The 18,713-nt window shown below is 55.6% G+C and overlaps 4 protein-coding genes across 4 annotated transcripts; 2 read left to right on the top strand and 2 right to left on the bottom strand.

Annotated features, from left to right (window-relative positions):
* Positions 1–329: 329 nt before the first annotated feature.
* Positions 330–3,462, top strand: BJ171DRAFT_567825 (kinase-like domain-containing protein; the record flags this gene model as incomplete). The annotated part of the gene is made up of 5 exons (XM_053113489.1): positions 330–1,068; positions 1,351–1,693; positions 1,893–2,122; positions 2,215–2,329; positions 2,630–3,462. Coding segments are annotated over 5 exons (2,260 nt in total), but the record flags the coding sequence as incomplete, so codon positions are not given.
* Positions 3,463–7,853: 4,391 nt separating this feature from the next.
* Positions 7,854–9,299, bottom strand: BJ171DRAFT_423877 (cytochrome C1 family-domain-containing protein; the record flags this gene model as incomplete). Its single annotated transcript, XM_053107629.1, has 4 exons — positions 7,854–8,228; positions 8,327–8,440; positions 8,622–8,805; positions 9,151–9,299. The coding sequence occupies 4 exons, from the start codon at positions 9,297–9,299 to the stop codon at positions 7,854–7,856; spliced, it is 822 nt and encodes a 273-aa protein (XP_052966857.1).
* Positions 9,300–10,447: 1,148 nt separating this feature from the next.
* Positions 10,448–11,670, bottom strand: BJ171DRAFT_598808 (histone-fold-containing protein; the record flags this gene model as incomplete). Its single annotated transcript, XM_053114874.1, has 4 exons — positions 10,448–10,774; positions 10,931–10,972; positions 11,074–11,158; positions 11,500–11,670. 4 exons carry the CDS (start codon positions 11,668–11,670, stop codon positions 10,680–10,682), a joined length of 393 nt encoding a protein of 130 aa, XP_052966856.1. The 3' UTR covers positions 10,448–10,679.
* A 200-nt stretch (positions 11,671–11,870) lies between these two features.
* BJ171DRAFT_89508 (uncharacterized protein) lies at positions 11,871–17,831 on the top strand. Its single transcript, XM_053115967.1, has 18 exons — positions 11,871–12,628; positions 12,745–12,988; positions 13,244–13,252; positions 13,363–13,406; positions 13,501–13,704; positions 13,866–14,082; positions 14,206–14,362; positions 14,458–14,669; positions 14,859–15,023; positions 15,174–15,424; positions 15,564–15,579; positions 15,670–16,163; positions 16,247–16,532; positions 16,639–16,661; positions 16,776–16,832; positions 16,984–17,050; positions 17,136–17,163; positions 17,286–17,831. The coding sequence occupies exons 1-18, from the start codon at positions 12,255–12,257 to the stop codon at positions 17,654–17,656; spliced, it is 3,219 nt and encodes a 1,072-aa protein (XP_052966855.1). The 5' UTR covers positions 11,871–12,254; the 3' UTR covers positions 17,657–17,831.
* Positions 17,832–18,713: the final 882 nt, after the last annotated feature.

The raw sequence follows: 18,713 nt of genomic DNA, 5'->3' as shown, positions 1-18,713 counted from the left end.
CTGGCCCGGCAGGTCACAGCGCCAAAACCAGCTGCTGCCGGCGGCAAGAGAGCCAACGCAACCCACCGCACGCTGTCGTTACGCTTCGGCCGTCCTCGTCCGAGCTACGTGTGCCGTCTCAAACTCGCAGATAAAACGGCGACAAGCACGCTGAGCGCTGTTGGATAAATCGATCGTGTCGCTTGATCGATCGTAAGCTGTTCCCACGGTCCTGCCAACAATCTCGCCAAGCGCGTCTCTCCTGGCTGTTTCTCCCAAGCGGGGCCAGAGCCGCTCGTTCCCTCCAAGCACAGCATTTCGTGAGCAATCGTTTCCCAGGCCATCGCAGACATGAATGGCGATCCAGGATGTCCGCCGCTTCCCCCGCCGCGCCGCACCCACATGCAGAAACACAAGGTGCATGATATAGTCGAGTGCTACGATGCCTTCGCCGGCAGTGGTTTGTCTGGGCCTGAAGGCTCCGTATGCGCCTCACGATACGACGATGCTGTTGCTCCGGTCCACACCGCCCACCCTCGCCAGATACAGCATAGTCGCGTGCGTGCGAGATCCCTCGGGGGCCTGCAGAGTTGCCAGGTGCCCTCGGCGACCTCACCATCGGGCGTGCTGTCCAAGCGAGGAAGCGACCGCGATGGCCCGCTGAAACTCGCCCAGGACGAGTCAACGAATCCCAGCTCCTGTGCAGCAACGCTGGAGGGCGCACGGCAGCCAACGGCGGCCACGATAGTTCCCAGCACCGCATCGAGCATGGTTACTGCTCCCGGCTATCCATCAGCAGCAAGTTCCAACCCAAACACACGCGTCAGCTCAAGACGAGTATCGATGGAGCAGACCGCAAAGAGGTCACGTCCGGCGACTGGAACACCATACAACGCAGAAGTTACTCCAGTCATCGAAATGGAGAGGATCAGCGCATTTGAGCCCGAAGCAGGCACAAATGTGTCGGTCCAGCCGCCCGCTCCGACCCAGGGACGTCGGAAGATCGGCGACTGGATGATCGGCAAGACCATCGGCGAGGGCTCCTCTGGCAAAGTCAAGATGGCTGTGAACTCAAAGACTGGGCAGGTGGTGAGTGACCGCCAGGACACCAAGACACTCGGATCGGATGGGATCTGGCGCAGCCGCATGGTGATGGAGACTTGGACCTGCATCGGACGACTGGCGTACGGCGTGCTGGCCGTGAAGTAACCAGAGCCTGTCGATCAGCACCGGGTTGCTATGTGCTGGCACTGGAGTGGATGGCGGTTTATCAGGAAGACACTGATTTGTATCGAATGCAGAGGAATAGTGGCCTTGCCAGCATCGATCTCTGCTGACATTGCGCCGTGCTTTTGCTCCATCCCTCACCAGTGCGTGGTCAAGTGTGTCCGCAGACCCCGCATGGACGAATACCACACCAACTCTGGCGGCAAAGTCCAGCGACCCGCCAAAGGCGAGTCTCGCAGCCCAAGTCAAGAGGCGCTTGAGAAGGTGCACAAGCGTGAGCTCTACATGATCCGCGAAGCAACACTGAACATGCTGCTCAACCACGAGAACATTGTGCGTCTGTTCCACGCCGAGCTCGGCGAAAACCACTTTTACTGCTTTTTCGAGTACCTGGAAGGAGAGGATTTGGTCGACTACATCACGCGCCACGGCAAGCTCTCGGAGGGTGTGTCGCGACTGATCATCCGCCAAGTCCTCTCGGCAATAGGTATGTGCTTTGGCAGTGCCTCGGTCGGCAGTCCACCCGATCGTCCCAAAAGGCTCCCACAGCAGTTAAAGAAGGACTGTGTGCTGTGACACGTTCCGGGCGATACTGTGTATGACATGAGCGGCTGTCCCATTGAGGCCAGAGCGAGCCAAGCCGATACATGTGCTCAATCGTGGGTTTGAATTTTTCCATTGGACAGAGTACGCGCACCGCAACTATGTTGTCCATCGAGATATCAAGCTCGAAAATATCCGATTCAACCCAAGCACCAATGTGGCCAAGGTCCTGGATTTTGGCTTTGCGACGTTCTACTCGACGGACCGCGAGTCGCTGCTCAAGACCAACTGTGGAAGCCCCTGCTACGCTGCTCCGGAGATCTACGAGAATGCGGCATATCGTGGCCCCGAAATAGACGTCTGGTCGCTTGGAGTAAGTACATGTTCGCTGTATCATGGGGCACTGTGGATCGCGTCGCCGGTTCGGATTCTGACTCGACGATGTCGCGGCATTTGTCTCGATAGGTGTGCCTGTTTGGCATGGCCGCTGGGCGTCTGCCATTTGACGCAGAGTCCTTCCACTCACTTGCCTACAAGATCAAGAAAGGCGCTGTGGTGTATCCCCAGGATATGTCCAGAGGTAAGGCTGCTGCGACGGTGCAGTATCTGCAGACTGGCTAGGGCCCTCAGGCTGTTGATAAAGATGGGTTACTGGGTGGAGGGCATGGTTGGCATGGTTGGCATGGTTGGCATGGTTGGCATGGTTGGCATGGTTGGCATGGTTGGCATGGTTGGCATGGTTGGCATGGTTGGCATGGTTGGCATGGTTGGCATGGTTGGCGATGCACAAGAGAGATCTGCTGGCCGATACTCGCAGATCACCGCAACTACTGGAGGCGTCGTTGACAGATATCTTTTCCTGTATCGTAAGATCTCCAAGATCTTATCGGCAGGATGCTTACTCCGTCGATCGAAAAGCGCGCAAAGCTCGAGGCTGTGATGACGCATCGCTGGGTCCTTGAATCGTACGATGTACCTCCAATCGACTACATGGAGTGCGACAGTATTGGCATGCATCCAAGCATATCCATCGACTTTGTGCGCCGGGTCAAGTGCTCGACCATCCAGCAGGCCGGTCAACTGTTCATGGAGGTGCTGGACCGCAAGACGCATGAGCGTGCCGTATCTCGACAAAATTCGGCCACCGAGGGACGGTCATCGTATCCTCGACACTCGGTGGACATTGCCGACACAACGATTGCAGCAGCCACAAGGGACACAGCCCGACACGAAGCAGTCCACTCCGCTGTGCAATCGCCTTGCTCGCGAACACCAGCAGGAGCACCCGCTATGTTGCCTGCGGTCGTGCCCACACGAACAGCCGGGCTGTGGGACACACTTGTCACCAAAATCCGAAACAGATTCAGGGTGCATCCGATGTTCCGGACAAAGGACGCACTTCACGAGGGCTCAGGCATCAGGTCATCGATGCTGGATGCCGATTCAATGGACCAGGAGCTCGAGAATATGACGCCCCATGGTCCAGCGACAGAATCCAGAGAGCAGTCGATCCGATCGCGACCAGCAAGCGAGCGACATTTGCACGAAGCCGATGAAGACGACCCATCGGACGCGAAAAGCACCGAGGGATCAGCCAATCTGCTCAAATCCAAATTTGTCAGATTTCGGTCGGTCAGCCGCAGCGCAGTGCAGGGCTGGTTTGACAGGGCCGCTCGCCGCCTTTCCCAGAAATGGCACGAGACGATGGGTTGATGGCGATGCCCAGAGCCGTAAGCGGTGCCGTGGTGATCTTCGCGATGACTGCTGAATTAGAGGTAATCCAATAAAAAACGGGACACCCGGGATTTTGACCATTCATCGAATATTTTGTTACCCAATGTTATCGCGCGCTGGCCATGACCATTCGCCACACATCCGACTTTCGCACCGCCGCATTGCGATGCTACGCCCTCATCCATAGCCTGCGTAAGGTCGCCTCCATATTCAGTGTATCCAAGAGCACCATCCATCGATGGCACCGAGGATGCAAGCTGGATGACCCATCCCGGGTCCCAGCTCGCAGATCCACTTTCTTCGAGCAGGCATGTCCAGTCATTCGCACCCTGATTGAACAGGACCCGTTCCAGACTGGTCCTGTGTTGCGATGCAAGCTCGAGTCCATCCTCCAGAGGAAAGTATCACTCTCACTCTGCCACACTGCCATCCACCGAGCAGGTCTGTCTCACAAGAGAGCAACACACCTCTACAAGTCCAAGCGACTGGATGAGCGAGTGGCACAGTTCAGGGACCAGGCCCGCTCCATCGACCCACGACGATTCGTTTTTGTCGATGAGACAGGGATCAGGAGATCCATTTTCCCTCTTTACGGATACTCACCGAAGGGTGCTCCGCTTCGCCAGCGCAATCACATGAAACACAAGTCTGTCTCGGCTGCATTTGCCATCAACCACTCTGGTGTGCTGCATCGCATGTACATCCCCACATCATTCAAGACACACTCGATGGTCGAGTTCTTTGAGCGAGCGACCTTCCCAGACGACTCTGTGATTGTGATGGACAATGTCAGCATGCACAAGACACGGGCTGTCCTGGACTGCATCGAGCGCCGAGGATGGTCAGTGATCTTCACCCCACCTGCATCGCCCGACTTCAATCCCATCGAGAACTTCTTTGGGGTTGAGTCCCCATCATTTTGGGGTTTAGTCCCCATCAATTTTGGGGTTGTCCCTCCAATCAAGCCGCCGTTCTCACGTTCACATCCCTGGCTTGAACCTCTCGGCGATTTTTGAACAGAGTCACTTCCCCAACCAGCCCGCGCAGACGGGCTCCTGCTCTCGGGTATAAATGCCACACCTTCGTCCTGCTGCTTTCTTCCCTCATCTCGCCTTGATCTGATCATCGCGCTATTGTACGATAAAGAGAAGTCTCTGCTCTGACCAGTACCACTGGCAGGCATCCAGCATCCTCTGCCCCCATGCCTCCGAAGCGTAAGGGTGCCGGTGATGGCCAGCCTCGGCCACCCAGGCCCAAGAAAGCCAAGTCACAGTCGGAGCCTGTCTCTGGTTCGTATTCTGATCTCACGCATGCTTGTTTCTCTGTTGCTCCGTCGCTCACCACCACTGCTTCTGCAGATCCAATGGATGTCGATCCCACCGAGCCTGGTCCATCTACTTCCTCGAGCACCGGCAAGCGATGTCCCAAGTGCGATGGCACCGATCACGAACGCTGCAACACCAACAAGTGTCCCAAATACCGGCCCCTCAAGAGTTCTGTCGTCCCACTCGTGGATGGAAGGTCATCCGCCCCTCAGTTCGGCTGCTTCAAGCAGACGATGGATGGCTGTTGTCTCAATCCCGCTCTCCGCGACAAGATCCAGGCCACCGTCGAGGCCATGACCCAGATCCAGTTCGAGGCATCCAGGCTGCTCAACCTGCACATCCTCCGGTGCATCGAGCAGGATCTTCCCGTCCCCGTCATCTCCAAGGCCACCCCTGCATTCATCCGCCAATGCTTCAAGATCGTCCAGGCCGATGCCCTCTCGACGGCCAGGGATACCAAGAAATACAACGAGCATCTGGTCGCTTCCTTTCGCGACTACCAGACCACTCGGCACGCAGACCTGCCTCCGGCCCCTCGTCTGCCTGATGGCGCTCACAGTCAGCTTCTCACACTGGCTGTCAATGCCTATGCCACCAACTGCACCACCCACCTCGACCTGGCCTACTGGCGACTCCTTCGCCGCTTCTGTGCTGCTGTCTTCCCAGCCAACAAGCATAAGCACGAAGCCATCGAGGCTTGTCTTGAGCTCTTCGAGAAACCAGGGCAGACTCCACCCAAGGCCGATCTCGAGTTCCTCTATCCAGACTTTGGCCACGTCCTGGACGAGTTTCGGTACAGCAACGACCAGGACCGCTTCCGGGCCCTCCATCGCCTCTCACACCATGTGAGAATCCTCGCCCGAGACAAGATGGTCGACAATGTCCACAAGTGGATCGACTGTGACATGCCCGCCCTCCGAGTCACCGAGCTGCAGCGCCAGGCCAAGCTGGACGAGCTCACTACCCAAGGCATTCCCTCCGACGACAAGAGGTTCACCACAGCCAAGTCTGACCTCGGCACCACCAAGTCCAAGATCAACAAGCTGGCATCCAGACTCAAGTGGGCCCTCAAGCAGCTCGCTCTGGACACTCCTCCGGCCGTGTGCACGATGGTTCCTCTATGCACTGCCACGGCCAAGTATGTCAAGATCGACACGGTCACTCTTTGGAATCTCCTGGGTCCAAAGAAGCGCCTTAGACTCACCAGGGACAAGCTCAAGGATGAAGGTGAGGACGGCATCAACAACCAGGATCGTCTCTGGCGCAGTTGCTTCAAGCTGCGTAGTTCCCTCTTCCAAGAGCGGGTCAGGGACAGGAAGCTGTTCAACTACGAGATCAGCACCGATGGCATTGGATGCACCATCGGTCTCGTCAAGTTTCTGCCTCGAACCGATCACACCGAGACCATCGAGCCTCCTCCGACTGCCGAGCAGCGCATCCAGACCCACATCGGCGACCCAGACCCCGATCGCACCACTTGGATTGGCATCGATCCTGGAGTCGGCTCCATCTTCACGGCGGTCATCCAAGCACCGGGCCACCAAGACGAGGTGGTCTCGTTCTCCAATGGCCACTACCAGCACATGTGTGGCCACAGGTCCAACACCAAGTGGCACAACACCATGAAGTATCGACTCAGCATCGAGACCTGGATGTCGACCACACCCTCGCCCAAGGTGTCGTCCTCGGAGGCCTTCCTTGTCCATCTCACCCATGTCCTGCGACCGGAGCTGCGAGTGCAGCTCGGCTTCCGCCTTGGCAAGAAGGCCCGTCACCATCGCTTCACGGGCCACAGGAGACGCCAAGTGGCCGTCGACAGGATGTGCAAGGCCGTCCTGAAGCACGCCCCGATACGGACCGATGTGGTCATCGCCTTTGGCAATGCGTCATGGCGACAAGGCAAGGGCTATGCATCCAGCCCTCGGAGGCAGCGGTTCGCTCGGTACTTTGAGCAGTTCGAGCACCACCGACGCCGTCCCAATCACCATCATGGAAGCGTCAAGGTGGCCTCGACGAACGAGTTCAACACCTCGCAGGTGTGCTCCAAGTGCCTGGAGCCAGTTCGGTTGGAAGGACTCGATGCGCCCAGTGTTGCGAATTCCCACTTTGTCAGGAGCTGCAAGAATCCCAGCTGCCGGACAGTGTGGAATCGCGACGTCAATGCGGCGCGCAACATGATCGCAGTGTGCAGGTCGATTGTGGAGATCGGAGAGCGACCGGCGGTCTTCACTCGGAGGCTGCCAAAGTGATCTGTTTTATTTCTTGTGGCTTTGCTTGACGCAAGCACAGCACATACTACATGTTCATGGAAACGGCTATATTGTCCCGTTTTTTTCTGAATAAAGTGTAGAATAGCCGTCATGCAACAACAAGCCACTGTGGCTTCTCAGAGCAGGGCAGAGATTGATGTCGAGCCAAACACCTGATGCGAGGCCTGGAAGCAACATAGATAGATTGTATTCCGATATATCTCCCCCAAGAAAACTGGGCCGTTCTGGTGGAAACATGGATGCAACCAAATGCCTCCAACCGAATGTCGCCCCTCCACAACCAGCGATGAAGGCCTTTGCAAGGCACTCAATATACGCTCGCGATTTGCAATATTTCGGCAAAGGCCGGCCCGCCTTGTTCAATGCCGAAATCCAAAAGTCTCCTTCGCCTACGTGCCCTTAGATTATCATCCATCGCGACGATCTGTTTTCGAGAGGCACTATATTTGCTGTATCCGTTTCCTCAGAGGGAAGGGTGTATCGTTGTGAAGGAAAAGTGCAAGGCAACAACAGGCGTGAGGAGGTCGCAGAGGCGGCTTGGCTCGCATACAAAAAGAAAACGGTCTGCTCGACCAGCGTTACAAGTGATTGTAGGGATGGATCAAGAAGAGTTTTATTAAAGGCGAGGCCACCTTCAGAATTCACATGAATTAGACTTGAGGGATGTTGGGCGGGCGGTAGCTGGTGCAAACGAAGGACACAGACAGTATGTTAGCAGTGCGTTGGCAGGGACGGGAAACAAGTCGGGGTGGGCAGCGCACACCGACGGTAGCAGTCAGCAGAGACAGAGCCGATGAAGTTCCCGGGTTACGTACACAATCTTCCTGGACTTGAGGTAGCTCCACTTGAATCTCTTCCAGTGGACACTCAATCCGAAGAGAATAGCAGAGATGGTGAGAGCCTTCAAGCCCATCTTTTTGCGCTCGTCATGCTCAGGGTAAGAAGCCCAGGAGAGGAAGGTGGTGACGTCCTTGGCCAGCTGTGAGGCGTTGTTGGGGGTGCCGTCCTCGTAGTCGACGACCTCATCGTAGAGGGAGCGAGCCATACCGATGGCGCCACCGGGGAAGTAGGGGTTGAAGTGGAGGCCTTCACGGAGGTTGATGCCCTCCGGGGGATCGCAGTAGCCGGTGAGGAGCGAGAAGATGTAGTCCTGTGGCCAGAGATGCACGTCAGCACCAGAGTCTACACAACAAAGGGACACGAAACACAACGCAGATTTCAAGCGTCTGGCGAGAGGGCAATACATACGGCGTCACCGTGTCTGGCCTTGACGATGCAAGACAGATCAGGGGGGTAGGCACCGCCGTTGGCGGCACGGGCAGCCTCCTCGTTGGGGTAGGGCTTGGGCATGTGGTCAGTGAGCTACAGCGAGTTGGAGCAAGGGCGGAGAGAGTCGGAATTAGCGACATCGGCATGGAAAAGGCTCGAGTGCACGCGCCCCGCAGGTTGACGCCGTTGACGATGCGCCGTTAAGGGGCGCGGGTTGATGCAGGCGAGCCTGAGCGGATTGTGTCGGTCAAGTCCAGGCGTCCACGATTCCTACCTTTCCAGGACGTTCGAACATCTCGCCCTTGTCGTTAGGGCCGTCGATGTAAGTGTTCTCGGCAGCCATGGCCTTAGCCTCGGCCTCGGTGTGAGAAACACCAACGAGGTTACGGAAGTGAATACGGTCCATGGAGTGGCAGGCCTGGCAGATTTCCTTGTAGACCTGGTAGCCACGGCGGATGCTGTTTGGAGGCAGGTAAGTTCATCAATACAGAGCATGTGTTGTGATACATGCAAAAAGCGAATCACGAGTATGAAAGCCGCCCTGGGTTCAGCAACGTGCTGAAGACATCGGTGCGTGATCCTGCGCCGATCGGCTGCCTCGTATGCCCACGCTAGACGACGCTTCGTGGGATTGTGCACTCTGTCTAATCGACTACGAGATGGGCACCGTTGCCTTGCAGCGGACATGAGTCACTCAAGCACGATCCGTGGGTGCAGAGTCGGAAGGCGATCATGCCGAACGCGCCTACACCGGCGGCATACACATATCCCGGCATCAGCTTCGAGACGAAGAGTCAACGTACGCGGCGTGGTCATAGGTGGTCCACCAGGCGTTGAAGTCCCAGGGGAAATGAGGAGCGTGGAGGCCGTGGTCAATATCGGAGAAGGCGAGGGCTTCGGGAATGGGGAGCTTGATGCCCATCTCGGTCAGCTTGACAGACATCTTCTTCATGTTCTCCTCGGTGAGGACAAAGTTGGCGAGGGTGTATCCGGCAACGCCCGAGACGGCGGCGGCCTTAACGACCCACAGGGCAGCATCCTTTCGGCTGGCGAAGGCACCCTGGGCCGCCGAGCTGGAGGCGAAGCGGAGGCCGGCGGCAGATCGGATGCTCTGGGTGGCAGAAAATAGGTTTCTAGCAAACATCTTCCGTCTGTAGCGTCGTTCCGATCGAGAATATCCGGTGGCAAAGATGGCCGTGTGAACGATACGATATACGATATACGATATACGATATACGATATACGATATACGATATACGATATACGATATACGATATACGATATACAGATGAGTGGGTCGGATCGGGTCGGGTCGGGTCAGGTCGGATTGGTTCACGAGCAGCACCGATTGCCAGTCGGAATTGTGGGGTGAATATCGATTGGATGCCGCGAATCGAGTCCGTATGCAATAGATGAGGCATGACAGCGTATGCAGTCAAGCACATGTTTCGGTTCGATGGAGGAGGGGTCGATAGCGTGATGTCGAGATCGAATCCAATGCGCCAAGCCAACGATACGAGACGCGCAACACATTGCCATGGATATCCGCCATCGGACAGATGCAATAGCATTGCCGCCGGAGCAGCATAAATATGCACATGAGCAGGCGGGAGGACGAATGGCGCGATAGGTCAGCTTGGGAATCGGACCATGACGCATAGCGATAAGGACCACGGGTATGGACCAGGCAATCGACATGAAGCCGCAGATGCGACATGTGTCGATTGGCGGCGGTGCTACCGTTCCAGAGGCCGATATAAAGGTGGAGCATCGAGCACGTATCCGTGCCGGCGGCCACGCACGCAATGGCCAGCGGCGGGTCCAGGCATACCGCACCTTTTCCGTGTTTGAGAGCAAGCTCGATGGATTTCTCAAGACCGAAAGCGAAGGGCGAAAAGGCGAAAAGCGAAAAACGCACAAGCGAAAACGGTGCGAAAAAAACCAGCGGCGGCGGCTCGAGTGCGGCTGGATCCGGGCGCTGAGTCAGCGCGAGCAACGCGCCGCCGAAATTAATTTCATAGCATGGATTCATTTGCTGCGCGCGGCAACAAGCACAGGCAGCGACGCGCCACGGCGATCGAGACGCATGTCGAATGCAGTATGGAGGCATGTCCAATACCAGAAGATGCATGTCCAATACCAGACGATGCATGTCGAATGCAGTATGGAGAGCATCCGAGGGGAAGCATGGTCATTTCGGCTCGGCGGCGAGCCGTCTGATTGTATTGGAACGGTGCAGGACCGATCGAATCCGATGCAGTCAGCCCGCAGACACAGATCGCTTGCGTCGTTACAGCACAAGATACGAGCGGTGTCTGCGGGCCGTCCGTGTCTACTCTTCCTCGTCGTGCTGTTGCTCCTCCGATTTTTGGAGCGTCTCGCGCTGCTTGAGAGCCTTACGGAGGGGCACGGTCGGCGGAACGACATCTGGTTGCCCAACACCCGATGCATCGGGATGCAAAAATCACATTGCCAGAGTCAGCCACAACTCAGGCAACGGCGCTCAAGCATCGAACGAGAGGGATCGGGCAAGCAAGGATGGGTACTGCTGACGACACCCTCAATCGGGCTCAGCGCTCATACCTTCCAAGAACCGAAATCTTTCGGTCATCTGGACGGCGCTAGCTAAAAGACGCAGCAAAGGACATGAGAAACTCAGAGGCGGCTGGATTTGAGGTGCACATGTGCAGATACGATGGTGAGACGCAATGCACTGCCGAACATACCAACATCGCCATATGCAATCGATTTGGCGTTCCGTTTCCGAGCTTGGTTGTAGGCCATTTCGGCAAACTTTTGGAGAAACAGTTCCTGCAGCCAGATGGCCACGAACAGATGCACAAAGTTTGACCGATCCGGGATACGAAACGCCAGGGTTGATGGCCCAGTGCAGATTCAACACGGTTTTAGTGAGGCAGGAGATCAGGCCGTTGGTATTGGAAGCGAGGCCGATCAAAGTGACAAGCGGATGAGCACTGAGCAGGCCAGCGAGCAGGCCAGGAGCAGCCGAGCCAAGCACAAGTTGATCTCGGATCAGGTCGAATGTGATTGCTCGGTTTCTGCCAGAGAATCGACATGCCGGCGGGTGGGCGTCGATGTCGGCCGCCAACGGCGAAAGTCGGTCCGTGCAGATCACTCTGTTGAGCACTCACCGTCGCAACGGTCACGGCAAATACGGCGTCGTTTTGGCAGTTCATGATATCCTTGTCCTCCTTGATGATACGCTTTACTCGGGTCTGCGGAAACGTCGACGATGTGCTGGCCTTGTATTTGGCATCGGAGACCATGTCGTGATCGTCGTCAGCACCATCGACAGACGGCATGGCGCCAGGACTTGTCGCCGAGTCGAGCGGCCGTTTTGTGGGCAGCACGATCTCCGGTGATGAGGTGGCTCTGGCCGGGGTGGTTGAGGAGGCTGCTTTGGGCGGCATTGCGGCGATCTTGGAAGAGCGCTCTGGTGGATGAGATGCCCGGGAGGCGCGGAGATCAAGGCGAAGTTGCCAAAGGCGGCGCCGAGCAGGCGAATATGGCGAACAGTGGATGAGTAATCACACCACAAAAGAAAGGTATTGGAGTAGAGCTCCGATTCATAATGTGAGCGCCGTGACACTTGCTGGATGGGATGGAGACGATGGGCAGACATCAGATCCACGAATCGAACCAGACGAGACCGGCAGCAGGCTCATGATCGGGTTCTGGTCGGTGTCGATTGAGAGTGTGCGCACTGGCCGGGCCGGAGAGCGAGATACGGCGAAATTGCGTCGGCAGCAGGACAGAGCCCCTCGCCTGTCGGCAGAACCAAGCGACAGATGGCCCCATCATCGACAGCGGCTCCTCGCCCAAACCTTCCCAGCGACGCATCGGAGCATTTAGCACCAGACGCTTCTCGGCAGGCAACCCTCCAGGAATGACCAACTTCACCATCCCGGAGAAGGAGCCGGGCAAGGAGCGGGACAGCATGGTCGCTCGCAGCAGCGTGCCCGCAGATGAAGACGACCAGGATGCAGGCGGCGACGGCAGCAGCAGTTCGCTCGGGAACATGGCCGACGCGACCGGCGATGATAATCCGTCGCATTCGCCTCCGAACCGAGGGTCGACGAGCTTCAGAGAGGCCTCAGAAGGAAGACACTCCAGCGGCCATCGGACCGACGGAAGCCACTTCAACAGCACCGACAACTCGTCGTCCGTCGGTGGGGAGCTGATCGATATCACTGCGAAAAAGTCCAAAGTGAAGGAGATTTACGAAGTTGTGTACCAGCTGCTCTTCCTGATGGTGGTTGGGTGAGTCTGGGTGCACTCCCTGCATACGAGTCTGATACTGCCGTTTTCGCAGGTGGACCGGGCATTCCGATCGATCGCTAACTCACCCGACTTTCACTTCCCGAACCCAACTGCAGCAACTACCGAGCCTCCACGCTCTTCGCAGTGGCCTCCATCATCGGCGAGGACATCCAGTTGCTGACGTACTTTTTCTCGTCGCTCGCGGCCATGTACTACCCCATCCCGAGCTTCATCACCACCCTGACCTCGATTCCCTACAGCACCTTGACAACGTCGCAGTTCCAGATCTACTTTTGCTGTGCGACGGTCGCGTGCTTTCTCTTCGTGGCGAATGTCGCATACGTTGCCTGGGGGACGGTGGTGCGTATTGCCGCGAAAGCACTGACCCCGACCTGCGCTTGGATCTGCCATCAGACCCACTTCGAGAGTGCCTGTACTCTGCTTGAGAAATCGCATCGACAGGCGTATGTGGAGCTAACGGCAATCCCTGTTCATTGATCATGGCTCGCGTCGCCGATAATCTGTGCCAACGACAACTTGATGCACTGCATGCCATCCCTCGCCATCGCATGCCATCGCATCGGCAACCATACACCGTTTGGTTGATGGTCCCAGAGAGGACAGGTGAGCCATACCGACAACGCCGCTGCCATGGTCAGCCAGGAGGAATGCGTGATCCATCTCCTCATCTAACTGCGTGCGCTCCACTTTGCATTGCCATGTCGCCTCTACAGCACAAGAAAATCTGGCCCATCTCGACCCTGAGAGTGGCTGCGAGGTAAGTTGGGGGCAGCCTTGGACACACGGACCTGTATCGATATCCATCAATCTCGACTGACGCGCATTTCCGCAACCCTCATCTCATCCGCCAGTGTCCTGCCAACGCTCTTCTACTCCCCCATCATCAACATCCTGGTCACTCCAATCCAATGCGAGTGGCAGAGCACAGGCTCCGGCTCACAGACACAAATCGTCTCGAACTTGGGATGCTACGACTTCCAGCGGCTGCTGTTTCTCTCCTTCTCGGGACTAGCAGGGCTGCTGTTCATTCCGACATCGTGTGCGATGATCAGTGTGTAAGTGGGGGCAGTGTGTAAGCGGGGGCAGTAGACAACCCTCCATTTCTGCAGGTTCGGCAAGCTGAGATAGTGCATCCAGTCCGCGAACGAACGTATCCGCCTTGATTATGCTCTAAGCCCGCATTACCACCGTCCATCTCTGGCGACACGCCTCGCAGGTACTTGGACATGAATCCGTGCCTCAAGGGCAATCGGAACAAGTCGCACGGCCGAGTGGATCTCATCTACATCACTCTAAAGACGATCTTGATTTGCTGCTGGCGCTTCGTGCCGAGTCCGATCATTCAGTTTGCAGTGGGCTATTGCACCTGCACATTCATGTTCTTGTCCATCATGTTCTACCAGCCATACTTCAATGCTCGCTTCAACCAGCTGGTAGGCAGTCATCATTTTTCAAATCGTTGTACTGGCATCTTGGCTGCAGTACCACACAGATCCTCGTCCGTGACCACCGCTTCGATATGCACATTACTCACTCGACTCGTGCTTTGCTCCAAGCGCGCCGCCAACTACTGCGCCTCGATGTTCGCAGGAGCTATGAGTCTGATCGGCGTCGGCGTTTCAACTTATGGATCAGTGTCTTTGCCGTGGTTTTACACGATCCTGATGGTGATTGTGGTGCTCATCGGATACGCTACCGGATGGTACTTTTGCGGTGAGTGCATCATGCTTGAGTGTCCTGTTGTGCAGCATCCTGCCCTGGATCATGGGACTGACGCAGCCATCTGTACAAATGCCACTCCCAAACAGAGTTCATATACATCCGTGTCCAGGAAGAGGCTCGCAGGGCCCTTGAAAATATGTACTCGAACGTGCACTCCAGCCAGTACGAGGACGACACGATCATATTCAGGTTCTGGCCGCACGTCGAGATGACTGCCCGATTCATTGTCGAGGCGCTCGACAACAGAAGAAGGAGGGTTGACATGGCCAAATTTGGCGAAGTCAAGCGTATCTTCAAGGTGGGGATGTGTGATTCTGGCGAGCTCTCGGGCTGGATCGAGCACCTAGTTTTGATGGCGGACCGGCTCGCAGTGCTGTCGCATGTGCCGCGATCGTGCTTGGCATATTGTGCGGTCGTGCTTGGAGTGAGATTTGCAGTCAAGCGCCTGTTCTTCTACTGACGCTGTGGTGATCGGGTGGGGCAACAGCGCGGACTGCAGGAGTTCCCGGAAGAAGCGTACATCCGCCTCCAATACGCAACATATCTGTTCCACCTGACCAACGCTCGCCAAGAGGCGCTGAGGTCTCTGAAGCGCATCAAGTCGCTGGATCCTTCGTTCGACGTCTCCTGTCAAATACACTTTTTGAACCAGGTTGAGTATCTGCACTTTCGAGCTTGCTCGTTTGACCGTCCGTATTGTGTCGGCATGCAACTCCACAGCGGCTGAGCCGATCAAAGACTGCTATAGATTTGGCGCTCGTGTAGAGTTGCTGACACAATGCCTCGCGTCTCGCTCTGGTAGATCAATCAGCAAATGGCCGAGTCCGAGTTTCTTGGCTCTGGAGTCCAGCTGGATGTCACAAGCTTTGCCGATTTTCAAAAGAGCCACCGGACGGCCACACGCAACCACCAGATTGCGAACGCATATATAACCAAGTTTTGGTCAACCGTGGTGGACAAGAAAACGACTGTCTTTGATGTCGAGAGCGTTGGTCTGAGGCTGTACTCGACCTCCCAGAAAGCGGATAATGCATATCTGTCCCTGGTCAGCCGGTAAGCGCACCTTTGTGACGACTTTGTGGCGACACTCGGACCAATGAAGCTGCTCAGCCTTACCAGTCGCCACCGATGATCGAGTAATCTCCAGAGCTCCAGAGCGACACTAACACGATGTCATGTGATGACTACGTAGATTCCCGAAGAGCCAGGTAATGCTCGCCGGAGTGGACGGGTCTCCATAGCGACCGGTGTTTGGCGATTCGTGAGACTCGCTAATCCACCCCGATACGCCCTCGTAGTATTTTCTGAGAATGTACGCAAAGTTTTGCTTTGATGTGACCAACGATATCGAGAAGGGAAACGCACTCGTGGAAAAGGCCGATTTCCTCGAGGGCGAAGAGCAAGCTGACGGATCTGTCGACGATTTGCACAACATCATGACCCTGGAGAGGGAACCACGCTCCAGTCCACAGAAATCGCAAGCTTCTCGACTCAATCGCGTCCCCGAAGAACGAGCATCGGTTGCGCAGAGAGTCAGAAACATGGACAAGCACGAATCCCGAAGCCAGGCGCCCTCGTCAACCGGCACGACGTCGGCGGACGATTACAAGGCCATGCAAGAGCGAATGCGAATGCGATCGCAGCTCATCATCAAGCGTAACCGCGACATGAAGTCGCTAACGATTGCGTCAAACATCATGGGGCTGATGAGCTTGGCGGCGGCTGTCACCAACTCGATCCTGTGTGCGCACTTACTGCAGTACACCATATTCGGCACCAAAATTCTGCAAGGGTATGTGTGTGTTACATCCGCTATGAATGGGGCAGTTTGTTGAATTGGCGTTCATGAATTAATGCTCAGCGTTTCGCACTCAGACTTCATTCTCGTGAAAGGTTCAGTGCCTGGATTCCATATCGCGCGAGGGCACTGCAAGCGGCATATCTTGCCAACGACACAGCCACATTCAATCAACAACAACTTCTGCTGCGATCCGAAATGGATCAGTACAACTACTGGACAGATTGGCTGTTCTCTTGGTCTGATATTGATCCAGCAACTTTTTCATGGTACAACGATCCCTCCATCGCAGTCAACCTCACTGCGTATCCGTATGTCAACCAGCCATTTCAAGAGATAGTGAGCGGGTACGACTTGACCAAGGTAACACTACCGCAGTGGCAGGATGTTTGAGACAGTGTGTGCATGAGCGGACGATGGCGCTGTGCTCGGCATGCTAACGCTGTTGGTGTATTTCACATGTTTGCAGAGACTGGCGTCCAGCGGATACGAGTGAGTGCACTGTATCAATCGCATTGACACCGAGCTGTTGATATCCGGGTGTTGGGGCTATTCACTCGCTGATGCCCAGTGCGCAACACTGCACTGACATGTATTGATCATCAGTCTCAGCTACAAGAGCTTCTCGGCCTTTGCAAACATATCCTATGACAACTCGTTCAGGTTCGATTGTGATGGAGTATAGCTGCGCTTGTTGGGCCTGATGCAACGATAACAACCCGTGGGGTGATGTTGTCGGGCCGTCTCATCACTGCCGTTCTGAAACGCGATGAGTGATGGGCCCAAGCTCACCGAGTCACAATGGCGCCACCAGATTTGTCATGGACAACTTCCGGTACCTTCATGTCTATTACGACTACTCCATGAACGACTGCTTCTTTGTAAGTTCTCGATCCTCGTTATGGCTATCAAACGTGTGACATGGCTCAAAGTAGGCTGACGCATCGCTGTTCCCTGGTCACTCAGGCGTATCAAAGCGCCACGGCCGCTACAGGTAGCTGAGAGTGATTCTGTCATCCCCGACACCGACCTGACGCCTGTCGCGCACAGTTGTTTGTCCGGATGCAAAATACTGACTCGGAAGCACTGACTCTCCGGAATTGATACCTCCTGCAGCCGCAACCACAATAACTGAGCTCACGATAGTCTATATATTGGTCGTCATTGCGCTTGTGGTAATTCTGGACTTTGGCGTAATGTCGTTCCTGAAGCTCCAGCGGAAGGCTCTCTCGTTTTTCAAAGAGATTCCAGCTCAAATCATCAAAGAACACATCAACAAGATCGAGCTTGAACGGAGTGAGGACATTTTCTTTAACACCACCAGCAACCTGGCTGTTGACAGCGAAAGTGTGAAGCAGTCGTTTGCCTCTGGAAAATGGGGACTGCGGCTTCAATACGGTCTGTATGTCATGGCAACATGCACACTCGCCGGGGTGTTCTACTACATCAATGTGATGGTAAGTCACAATGGAATGGAAGCGCAGTAAACCAGGATAATGCGTGTGATGTAGCAGGGGCACGATCCATTGTTGCATTGGTTTGTCGTTCGTTCGTTCGTTCGTTCGCTCGTTCGTTCGTTCGCTCGCTCGTTCGTTCGTTCGTTCGTTCGTTCGTTCGTTCGTTCGTTCGTTCGTTCGTTCGTTCGTTCGTTCGTTCGTTCGTCAGTATAGACATCCGCACTCATAGACGGCAACGAAAATCCGTATCCTAGTCTGTGAATCAAATGGGCGTCAACTTCGGTACAGTCGATCAGTTCAGCGACATGATGACGTTCAACATCCGAACCTTCACTTGCACCAATGAGATGCTCATCCAGGACACATTCACCTGGGGGAGCGAGTCTCAGATACGTGCATTCTACGACCATGAATTCCTCAATCTCTATATGATCTACACGAATATGATATATGGAAACCCAACGAGTGAGTGGCTGAACGTCATTGAGAGGCGCTCTGGACTAGCTACCCGACAGGAGATTGGGTACTGCTGCATCGTCATCAGTGCTGCTGCCCGGTCTATCGGTTTCCAAGGACTCCAGGGGGCATGATGGCACGATATTCACAGAAAATGATATTTCCTCCAACCCTTCCGCACAACAGATAGTCCACCAACACTGCCCTTTGAGCTTTATAGCTCAACGTTGTTCGGGGACTTGGAGATGAGTTGCTTGCTGCTGAACCAGTCGGCGTGCTTCAATCGCACGTGGAACCCTTCCATGGGGAATGTCAGCAGCATGGTCAGCCACGGCATTCCGTACTTGCAGAACTACATCTACGGCATCCAGAATAGATTCTACGAAGCGACGCTGGTCGGGCCCTTTGTGCCCGATAACGCCACGATCAGTCTGCTGCGAACCCTGCTCACCCCGGACCTGATCGAAGGATATCAAAGAGCAGAGGCATCCATATACGGAAACCTCGACACCAACCTTGCAACCTATCAGTGGTACAACAACATCCTGTTGGCGGGCCAGATCGTCATCATTGTTGTGGGCCAGTTCATTGTGTTTCACCGGATGAACACGCGGTTCCGCTTCGTCAACGA

The sequence above is a fragment of the Polychytrium aggregatum genome (assembly GCF_025602895.1).
Source record: "Polychytrium aggregatum strain JEL109 chromosome Unknown BJ171scaffold_17, whole genome shotgun sequence".
In the NCBI taxonomy this organism is placed as follows: Eukaryota; Fungi; Chytridiomycota; class Chytridiomycetes; order Polychytriales; genus Polychytrium; species Polychytrium aggregatum.
Note: the sequence above shows the minus strand (reverse complement) of the source record. Positions and strands in the feature narration are given on the sequence as shown.